Source organism: Eptatretus burgeri, chromosome 4, assembly GCF_056783735.1.
Source record: "Eptatretus burgeri isolate ZD-2024b chromosome 4, Ebu_testis_v1, whole genome shotgun sequence".
In the NCBI taxonomy this organism is placed as follows: Eukaryota; Metazoa; Chordata; class Myxini; order Myxiniformes; family Myxinidae; genus Eptatretus; species Eptatretus burgeri.
The window spans coordinates 108,675,949-108,687,410 of record NC_140964.1 but is presented as its reverse complement, the minus strand read 5'-3'; the positions used below and the strand labels follow the sequence as shown (position 1 = coordinate 108,687,410).

General features: G+C 50.7%; 2 protein-coding genes across 5 annotated transcripts in view; both read right to left on the bottom strand.

The window, feature by feature from the left end:
* The window catches only part of LOC147028873 (synaptic vesicle 2-related protein-like), a 460,702-nt gene that overhangs the window by 324,068 nt on the left and 125,172 nt on the right, over window positions 1-11,462 (bottom strand). The gene's annotated exons all lie outside the window — the stretch shown is intronic.
* Window positions 1-11,462, bottom strand: part of LOC147028874 (synaptic vesicle 2-related protein-like) — a 172,088-nt gene that overhangs the window by 125,839 nt on the left and 34,787 nt on the right. Inside the window, exon 1 of one of the 4 annotated variants that reach the window (XM_085879651.1) lies at window positions 7,784-8,875. The exons of 2 other annotated variants lie outside the window; for them this stretch is intronic. Coding sequence is in view for 1 of the 2 variants with exons in the window: in XM_085879650.1 (XP_085735776.1) it covers window positions 3,913-3,944 (32 nt within the window). In the remaining variant the exon portion in view is untranslated. Of the gene's footprint in view, window positions 1-3,912; window positions 4,121-7,783; window positions 8,876-11,462 lie in introns of those variants that run through there. One more of the 4 variants, XM_085879650.1, reaches the window with a different exon arrangement.

Genomic DNA, 11,462 nt, shown 5'->3' with positions numbered 1-11,462 from the left:
AGAGACAGAGACAGAGACAGAGACAGAGAGAGAGAGAGAGAGAGAGAGAGAGAGAGAGAGAGAGAGAGAGAGAGAGAGAGAGAGAGAGAGAGAGAGAGAGAGAGAGAGAGAGAGAGAGAGAGAGAGAGAGAGATTTGAGTACAGTATCCCATCCTATTCCATGGCCGGAGGGCAGTATATCCCATTTAATGAATGTTTATTAACGTTTGAATTTGGAAGGGTAATTGGTGCCATGAGATATCGTTGATATTGTTGTTTCGTATGAAATCTGTGACTGCTGGTCAGGTCAGGTCAGGTATGGGAGCATGCGCCAGAACAGCGCATCGCTGCGTCCACTTTCCGCCGGTACTCCAGGGGCCTCCGTCTGGCCATTCCCCAGGCAGATGCCAGGCCCATCCCCATCTCCTTGAGATGATGGTCAACCTGCTGCAACCATGAGGCACGTGGTCGGCCCACTGGCCTTTTCGACTCATGAGACTCCCTCGCTGAGAGAATCTGGTGAGCAGGATCAGCGTCAGGAAAACGAGCCACATGTCCATACAGCCGCAACTGACGCTCACGGACTATGCAGGTAACAAATCTCATCCGAGTCTCTCTCAGCATCCGCTCGTTGGACACAAAATCCGACCAGCGATAGCCAAGGATTCTCCGAAGAGACCTGGTACCAAAGGAATTAAGTCTCCGTCTCAGATCCTTGGTCAGAGTCCAAGTCTCGCATCCATAGAGCAAGACTGGAAGTACCAAGGACCTGAAGACTCGGACTTTCGTCCTCCCGCACAGGTACCGGCAGCGCCACACCCCATGATCCAGTGAATCCATGACTCCCCAGGCCCGACCCAGACGTCTATTGACCTCTGACTCGCAGCCAGCAGAGACATGAATATCACTGCCAAGGTAAGTGAATCTCTCCACGACCTCAACATCCTTGTCACAAAGAGGTACACACAAGATAGCAGCATCCAATATGCCATTGATAGCTTGGATCTTTGATTTGACCCAGGAAACCCATAATCCCAGCGGCTCAAGACTCCTCATTCAGCACCTCGAGGGCCCCCAAAAGGATATCCAGTCTCTGCAAAGATGACTGCATCATCCGAGAAATCAAGGTCAAATCTTGACATTCCCAAACGATGCACTGCAACTTGATCTCTCCGACATCCTCCCTAAAATCCAGTCCATACAAGTGCTGAAAAGTGTGGGGGGCAGTACACAACCCTGACGAACTCCAGTAACAACTGGAAATAAGTCAGAGATGGTACCACCACACTTCACAGCACTCTCAGTACCAGAGTAGAGTTCAGACATCAGATCGATCAGTTTTGGTGGCACCCCACGAAGACCAAGAATCCTCCAGAGGACATCCCGATTCACTGAATCGAACGCTTTACAGAGATCAACATAGGCTGCAAGCAGCCCCTGCCAAAACTCTCGTTTGCGTTCGGTGAGGACACAAAGGGCAAGGATACGGTCAATCGTTGACCTCTTTGGTGTAAAGCCTGACTGCTCTGGACGCTGGTGCTCAAGCAGATGGTGGCGAACCCTATCAAGAATTATCCGAGCAAAGACCTTGCCCGGCACTGAGAGCAGCGTCACCCCTCGGTAGTTGTTGCAGTCTTGGCGATCACCCTTCCCTTTCCAGAGAGGGACAACAAGGCCCCTCTTCCAGTCAGTTGGGATGATGCCTGTGTTCCAGGCAGAGCACAGAACTGCATGCAACAACATGAGTGCAGCATTTCCACCAGCCTTGAGAAGTTCGGCATGGATGCCACAGATCCCTGGAGCTTTGCCCCGTTTCAACTGGTTCACCGCAGCCCATGTTTCCACAAGCGAAGGTGGACCACAGTTGATTCGAGGGTCAGCAACAGGGATTGTAACACTCTTGACGTCCAACTCGACAGCTGGGGGATCACCCTGGTACAACCGCTCAAAGTAACCGGCCCAGCGGGCCTTCACTTCAGACTCCTCTGTCAAGAGCCTACCACTCACTGCTCGAACTGCAGTGCTCTGAGGGATGGGCTTGGATGAACGTAATACGCGAATTCCCCTGTAAGCGGGACGAGAATCACCTGTCCACAGGTGATGCTCTACCCCCTTACAGATTCCTCGCACATAGGCCTCTTGTCCACCCTCAGTGCACGTACAGTTTTATGCCTCAGCTCCCTGAACAGCTCAGCTCTGCCATTCAGCCTGGCCCTGCGACTCTGGTCAATGGTATCCAGTGTCCCTTGAGAGACAAAATTCTTCTTTGCCCTGCGGTGAGCTCCAAGACATCCACCGGCAACATCAAGGACGGTGGTCTTGAAGGCGCTCCACAACTCTTCATGACCCCCCAAAGCACCCAGACCCCCCAAGTGTCCACTCAGCTTGTTCACAAACTCCTCAGCTACTCTCTCATCCCTGAGCTTGCCAACATCCAGCCTAGGCTGGGATGGTACCATTCTCCAGGATTTAAGGTGCAGCTTTAGAGTTGCTACAACAAGCCTGTGGTCAGTATTGAAGAACTGAGCACTCCGGTAGACCCTGCAGTTCTGGATCATCCTCCAAGGACCGTCAATGAGGACATGGTCAATCTCCTTTGCCGCACCGCCACGGTTGGAATACCAAGTCAAGCGATGAGCTTGTGGGCGCTGAAACTATGAACCAGCCACCCTAAGTCCATGACTTCTTGCAAAGTCAAGGAACTTACTGCTATTCTGGTTCATAGTTCCTGACCCATGGGGACCAACACACACCTCATAACCATTCCTATCAGTTCCAGTCGTGACTGCTGGTTGCATCATTTTTCTGGAAGCGCGGTTGTGCCACTGATGCATTGCGCCTAAGCTGATGCAGTTCTCATTTTGCTCACCTCAGAAAGATGACAGGCTGAGTCAATACGGTGATACAGGGGCTCAAACTTAAGGCTCTAACATCTCGACAGCGACCTTAACCGCTATGCCAACACCAGGCATGTATCGGTGATGAGAAGGGTAGACGGGGAGCCACGGTTTTGCCTTCAGTTTGCAGTAGTTCAGCATGTACACTTGTCCTGCCTCACAGTAATGCTGAAGAGGAAAGAATCTTTTCACAAGTTCACAAGATCAAGATCGATTGCCGAGGGCGCTTGTCAAATGAGGTCACGTGCTCTCCTCACATGCAAAACCAACTGCTTCTGTAAAACCTCCAACCCTACGGGTCATAAGTTTGATCCTCCGAGAGATCTTGACAGAAAGCCCAAGGAAATCTGTGGTGAATACAATGCAGAACACAGTAACATGAAGTGAATCGTCCTTCAGGTCTGGCCATATCAGTTTGATTGATTGATAAATTTGCCGATTATTCTGAAATCTTGAACATCACCTTGGTAAATGATTGGGTGTAATCGTAAACTTTCAGCACAACGTCGATGAGGAGATGTCAAAGAATCGAATCAGCCACAAGAACTGTGTCGAAAAACATTCTTGCAAGAGGCAGCAGGATCTGTGCCCCCCCACCACTCCCTACAGGATCTGGGAGACCCAAATTTCTCTCATTCAGGCCTGAGTCACATTTGTTCTACGGCGAGGATACGGCGGCCGTACACCCCCTGAATTGACAGAAACGTGCGGCGGCCGCAGAGTTTCTGAGGTGGCCTCAGGGTGGCCCTACGCCGTACGGCTATCATTTACAGGCCGTAGGGGTCGCCGTGGAATTATAACACGGAGTTATAATTTTTTTTCATTTCTACGTTGGCTGTAGCAATTCGACATGCCATAGTTGTGACGTAGTTGTGTTCCACGTCGACCGTACGTAGGGCGTACAGTGGGCTTGCGTTATTCGTGCGGCTGCCGTAGTCTCTTATCAATGAAAAATGAATTTTGCCCTAAAAACCAAATACATTTTAAAAAACCGAACACAACGTGGCGTTCATGTTTGTTCACATGTCTCCCCCACCTGTTCGAGCCGCATCTTCGCGCTTTGTTCATTCAGTTCGTCGGTGGAAGTACTCGTGAAACGAAGTACTCGTGAAAGCTTCTCTCGTGTGTCGGTCGCTACTTTACCTCGTGTTTTCACCTTGATTTGTGCTGTTTTTTTTTTTTTTTTTACTCATCTTGTTTTAATTAATAACAAAAAAGCAATCCGATCACGTGGTGTGACGGACTGTCGGGAAAGGATTTAATTTCACAGAAAAACCGGTTGTAATTTGGAATATCCATGATTACCTCAGCCCGATGCGTTTGATGAAAGTGATTGTGGTTCTGGGGGCATCATATTTGATGAACTGCCCGGGGGGCAGCGCTCGCAGAGTGCGCGAGCAATCGGAACCCAGGCCGGAGCTCGAGCCAGTGTGAACCTTTGGATGTGGTGATTGTACTAGTTTACATACAATACACTGCCACCGAAGGTCATTTACTCATCTTATTTTACCTTAAACATGGGGCATTTTAGTTGAAAGTGTCTTGAAAGTGGGCTTTCTTGGGGTCCAGGAACAGATTAATTCACTCCATTATTTCTTCCTGGGAAAATAGTTTGGGAATCGAACTTTTTGCAATCCGAACAGCCTCCTGGAACAAATTCAATTCGGATTCTGGAGGCACCACGTACTGGTATATGTTTATTTCAGTAAAAAAAGAACTGGTATCTATACCCACTCGTTACCATCCATCTGGCCGCACGTTCGCCTTAGGGCCCCCCTGCGGTCGCCTTGCGGGCACCTTGAGGCGACCTTGCGTCTATGTTGAAAATTCTATGGCAGCCGCAGGGACGCCCTAAGGTCACCGTGCGACATCAAATCAAAGTCCGTACGGCACCACCACGTTTTCGGTCTCCACAATTTCTAAATATGCCGTGCGGCTCCCCGAAAAATAAAAACATATGTGACTGCTACATTGTGTGACCGTGGAAATACTGCGACCGCCGTATAATTGCTAGTGGCCATAGATTTTGGAGACCCCACGGCCGCCGTGGCAAATGTGACTTAGGCCTCACTCCCAGAAGTCAGCATCCTTCTCCGGGGTCGAGAAAACCCATTGTTCTCTCATCCTGTCCCGATGGATGCCGATATCCTCTTCCGGGATCTAGTAGGTCTAGAGTTATTTCATCCATTCCCAGCAGCCTAAATCATCCTCCATGGTCCGGTGGATAACGATTTCTCTCATCTACCCTCGATCGATGCTCACATCCTCCTTCGAGATCTGGTAATCCTAGGGTTCTCTGGTCCATCCCTAGATGGCTGTATCCCCCACCAGGATGTGGTAAACATGGAGTTCTCACATCCTGTCCCAATCGATGCCTGTGTACCCCTCCAGGAGAACGCTGGTCACAGCCATAATCCAGGCAGACATTGCCACAGCCCAGTGGACCCAGCCAAAAGTGCATCTCCTGTGCGCACCAGGCTGAGGGCGGAACAAGGCCACGACCGGCTGACCCACAACCAGCATGAGGATGACTCCCAGGCATGCATGGATGCCAGCAACCATACTCTTCCATCCACAATAGACAAAAGCCAGACAAACAGCCACCATGGTTAATGCAAACACCATCACCTGACTTTGGGCTGTTACACTCATCTGCTTGGCTGCCTGCGATGAGAGTTGGAGTGAGTTGAGATGTGTTTTGGCCTCGTGCAGCTCTTGCTCCAGCTTCTCTGCTCGAATTCCCTGCTCCTTTTCTTTCTGTTTGCATTATTTCCAGCCTCGACTTTCTTCCCGCCGACATCCCTTAATCACCTTCTGGGCTTCGCTCTTGAATGACTGCAGTTCAGTACTCAACACTCTATTCTCCTGGCGTAAGCCCTCCATGAGCAGATCTTTTTCATTGGGTCCCTGTATAATGCTGGGTTCTGGAATCAGTAAAGGTTGTGGTTCTGGTTCCGCTTCAAGTTCCGACTCCTCTCCTGGACACACCACGACTGGATTCACATGCTCAACTAGTGCAGATGCCCTCATGTGCGGCCCCTGCTCTCCATGAGACTCGGTGACTTGGATATGGTATAACCTGGGTGAGAGGTGCCAGACAACACTGTCCAGCCTGTTTCACGGAGAGAGCACGCGATAGATTAAAAGATGCAGAACCTGCTTCAAAAGGGCTGAATTCACTGTCTATAAAGGCAAATGGCTCCACGATCAGCCGAAAGACGGTGCCAATGCCGCCCTCTCCCAGAGCGCCAAGCTCCCCGCCTGTCACTACCAAGCCAGGTGGAAAAGCCGACCACCCAACGTAGAAGTCAACTTTCCTTGTGATCAACATGATGTAGATGGGCACACGCCAACCACAACGGTCATGACGGTGACTCCACGTGACCAAGCTCCTTTAATTGAGTAACTTGAAGTGAGGAATGCCATAGAACATTGCAGTGTCCATCTTGCAAAAGCTTGTGGAGTTGCTGGAAAGGGAGAAAGTGCCTGCAACATTCCAGAAGGTGTTGGCACTTTGTTCTCGGTGGGTGCCCAATATGCAAATGCGGACCTGTTTCTCTTCCAAGCCTGCGAGCAATCTATACTCATAAAAGGTAATGTGTGTGTGTGTGTGTGTGTGCGTGTGTGCGCGCGTGTGTGTGTGTGTGTGTGTGTGTGTGTGTGTGTGTGTGTGTGTGTGTGTGTGTGTGTGTGTGTGTGTGTGTGTCAGTCAATCATCTTGGATCAGAACTTGGAAATGACGTAAATATGTAAGCATTAATTCATCATCAGTAATTGCACGTCTGAAAATGGTTGAGGAAATGTTCAACATCGGGTGTTTTCACAACTAAAATGGCTGCGAGTCGGCCATCCTGCCAGTCGGCCATCTTGGATATGAACTCTGAAAAAAAAAATGACGTGCATGCATTGTTTTATTTGCCAAGTACAAATAAAATCGGCTCATACATGTCAGAGATATGGTTGCGGACACACACGGATGCACAGCTGCACTCATGGACACATGACCAAATCGAGACCAAATCCATAAGAAAATCGAAACCAAATTTTGGACTAAGTTCAAATGCAGCTAATTACAGAAATAAGTGACTAAAAAAATTTCTGTGAAATAAAAAAAAAAGCAATGTGGGGATGACAAACTACAGTCTGACAAACAAAACCACCATCTGGGTATGTCCAGAGAGAAAGAGAGAAAGAGAGAAACAGAAATGGGGGAAGTGGTGTGAGCAGAGAATGTTATGCTTTATGAACAACGCACGCAAGCACGCGCGCACGCACACGTGCTTGGTTGATATCAGTAATTTTTTGGGAATCGGCACGTTGGAGTCAGTGTGATTACGAACAGCGGTACTTAATGTATACAACCCAGAAACCTTGAGTAGCTTTCAGCAAAAAACAATGTTGCGATTCTATAGATGTTCCAGCGATATTGTTACGGCTGTGGAAATTTGCAGAGCACCATTTTGGTCCTTAGATCAGTTATGTCGATAAGTCTGTGTTCAGATAGATTTCCCCACTGTGGTCTAATGGGATTTATTTGTGTTGCCCGGGGCTGTGATCTTTGAGGTAGCCGTTTTTCTTTTACTATCTTTATTTTGGACCAACCACAACGCCAACCACCAACCACATTCTCCGCAACGCCAACCACCAACCACCTTCTCCACCACGCCAGCCACCAACTACCTTCTCCACCACGCCAGCCACCAACCACCTTCTCCACCACGCCAGCCACCAACCACTTTCTCCACCACGCCAACCACCTTCTCCACCACGCCAACCACCAACCACCTTCTCCACCACGCCAACCACTAACCACCTTCTCCACAACCGCCTTCACAACAACGACATCTCCTCACCATCCCCTAATCCACATCTCTCCCAATAGATCAACACGAACAACATCGCCTCACCTTCATCTCCGAAGCGCCGCCATCTTTGCGCCAGCCACGGCGAGCCTGCATCGAACGGCATCGCTGCAGGCAGACACGGGCGTTTGCTCGCCGCGCAAGTCGGTGATCTCGCGCACGTCTGCTCTGTGCAAGCTTCGTCTGAGATTCGGCTCAAGAGAGCGAGAGGGGCGGAGCCAGTGGGGGTCAGAGTTGAGAGTGCGAAGGCCAAACCTCGTCTCTCGGGCCCCATATAAGCGGAGCGCCAAGCGCGGTCAGTCGGTGGAGTGTCTGTCGGGGTTCGGAGTGCCTGGAGCCTGAAGCCTGCAGTCGGTGGAGAAGCTGAGGAGAGCGGAGGAGACGCGAGCTGGGAGCCTGGCCAAGCCTGCCGTGCCGCATGGAGCTGCATGTTCGTGTGTGAGCCGGAGAGAGCTCGCCAACCAGCACCGAACGGTCTGAGGTGATCGGGCTTCGGAACAGTCCGAGCATCGCTGAGGGATGGACGGGTTCTTCAAGAGAGCATCAACTCAGAAAGAGCAAAGACCCGTTCGTTCCTCTCAGGCGTTGCCGGCTGGGGCCTGAATCACCAGGCTGCGGCCGAGCCACAGTTGCGCGATCTGCCGTGGGGAAGGAACGTCGCGGGTCGCCCCAGCAAGGAAGGCAACCTGCGTGGCTTCTTGGAGCTCCTTCGGTCCTCAACGCTCCATGTCATAAAGACCCCGAGAGGAACAGTCTACCCCCTTGTCTTTAAGGGGTTTTTTCCTTGCTTTTCTTTGTATGAAAGTTGTTGCGACGAGTCCGTTAAGTAGAACTGTGTATAAGTGTGTAAAGAATAAATAAATGGTCGTATTTCCTTTGCATTGTTTTTGTTGGCTGTATAATTGCATATGTGCATGCTTGTATACGTGCGTGCATGAATACCTGACTGCATACGTGTGTAATAAATGTGCTTGTTTAAATGTTACCTTGCTCGTCGTGTCCTCTTTCCCCAATTGAACTGCCATCATGCACTCGGGATATGATTGGTTTTTAAATAACCGATAATAGAATCGGGTCCAACGGGACTGCGCGATAATACACCGATTGGTTATCCCAAAAGGAAGCGAGCTGCTTCAGCGGCTCGTTTCCAAGCGGTCCCGTTGAGGTACAATCTTTCGGTAATCTACCCACGCGAATAATTAGGTAAATCGAAGATTTGGCGATCGGACCCTGTAGCGTGGGTAGAGTGTGGATAAGGTTGTGGTGTGCTTGGAGCACACCCGTGACTGGTTTTCGGCGTTGTTCCGGAAAGTCGCGACTGAATTGCAAATTCGGTGTGCGAAGCGGCTGCGATTCGGTTGAACGCGGTCGTTCGCACGCCGGCGGGCGAGAATTCGTAACACTGGTGTCGAGGAGTGGGGTGCAAACTCTCCCACCTTCATACCAAACCAAATTAGCGGAACCGGATCAAAGGTGTACGAGGCATGACTCCCCTATGGACACAAACACTGCCCAAACACGTTTGGAGATAACCACTGTCCAGAGATAGAGACAGAGAGAGTGAGATAGTGAGAGACAGACAGCCAGACAGACAAAGAGAGACAGACAGAGAGACAGAAAAATAGAGACAGACAGACAGAGAGAGGTGTGGGAGTAGGGTGCTGCACTGTATTGGGAGGGGGTGGAGCGAGGATGGGACAAAGAGAGAGAAGGGTGGGGGTAGGGGAGTTAGCAGAGAGTGAGAGAATATGTTATGCTTTACACACACAACACCATAATACACACACACACACACACACACACACACACACACACACACACACACACACACACACACACACACACACACACACACACACACACACACACACACACACACACACACACACACACACACACACACACACACACACCGATGAAGAGGAGTTGATGAAGAGAAAAATGAGAGATGAGGCTAATGGTCCGATCTTAACGGTTAATGGTTAATGGACCTTTAACGATTTCCCGATCGCGCTACCAATACGTTTTGGGGGGATGCTCCGCTGGGTGATACCTCCCTGACAGCTGGCGTGTCGTCTCTCGTTTCGTGGCACTTCGTGCAGCTGGCGTTGGTCCAGAGAATGAGACGTGACTGTAGGGCGTGAAGAGAGGGACTTGGGTGGAGCCAAAAGCCAATGGGTGGATAGAGAGGCGGAGTCCATAGCAAGTGTGCGGAGAAGGGCAGAGAAGTGGTAAAGATGGCGGAGTCAGCAAAGTGTTGGTGCAGAAAGGTTGTCAGAAGGTGACTGGTTGAAGATGAATTCCAGGCCAGGACAAGCTCGATGAATCGACAGGACTGAGCGAGCAGGAACGATGACACACGAACGACACACCAGGAACGCTGACAACTCTTGAACGATGACAACCCAACTCTCCCCACCGCCCCGCGACCCGTCCTTTTATAGATCCGGTGGTGCGGGGTGGGGGCGCTGACCCGAAGCGATGTGTCGTCACCCAAATCTGGCGCTCTAGTTGGGCCCCAGCCAGCACACGGGCCGGCCGCCATGACCGGAAGGGGCTCCACTTCATTTCCGGCCAGATGGTTCCAAGCTACGGAATCGTCTCGCTCCGAGCACCGTGACATGAATCGCTTTCCACTGAACCCCATGCCATGTCCCGGCGACCTGCACTGGTCAATATGCCTGCTCCATGGTGCGCCACACAGCCCAAGCGATCCGGCCACACAGCATGCCTCTGCCTGGTAGCAGCTGCATTGAGGCGGAGCTGAGGGAGGATGTCTGCCATCTGCGGGAAACATTTGTTGCCATTGTGGTGAGTGAAGACTGATGGTAAGATGTTATAGTATCCCCATGCGCAGACCTGACCAAAGATGTGTGTTATTCGTGTCCCATTCTGTACGATGATAAAGTATCACGGGCTGCGCGCGACTCCGTCATTGTACATGTGGCCATCGAGCATGTTCACCCGTCATCGAGCATCGTGTTCGCGGTTATCAGAGTCGGTGGGATGCACGATGCCAGCCCTGATCCGTGTCAGGGAATTGAGGGGAAGGGTTAGATATAATTATGTATGTCAGGTTGAGTTGAAGAAGATAGTGTTGTAGTATTCCCGCCCGCCCGGCGTGCGAACGACCGCGTTTCACCAATAGCAGCCGGTTCGCCCACCGAACGGACAATCCAGTCGTGACTTTCTGCAATGGCGTCAGAAACCCGTCACGGATGGGTTTTCAATCCCACCACAACCTTGTCCGTACCCTACCCGCGCTACAGGGTCCGATCGCCAAATCTTCGATTTACCTAATTATTCGCGCAGGTAGGTTACCGAGAGGTTGTACCTCCATGGGACCTCATGGAAACAAGCCGCTTAAGCAGCCCGCTTAGTTTTGGGATAACCGAGCGGGGTAATATCGCGCAGTCCCGTTGGACCTGATCACTTTACCGGCTATTTAACAACCAACTAATATTCCGCAATACAAGATGGCATTTCAATGGGGGCATGGACGCAACGAACAGGTTTACATTTAAACCAGCACATTTATTTACTCTACGTATGCAGGAACAATCATGGAGTCATTCAAAAACACCAACATGCACGTATACAGAACAAGCAATGTATGCGGCACGGCACGTGGGCAAGACAACGCTACAACCGTCTATAAGTAATTATTAATGTACAGTCACTAACACAGTTTTACTTACGGGACTCGGCGCCACAACATTCATTC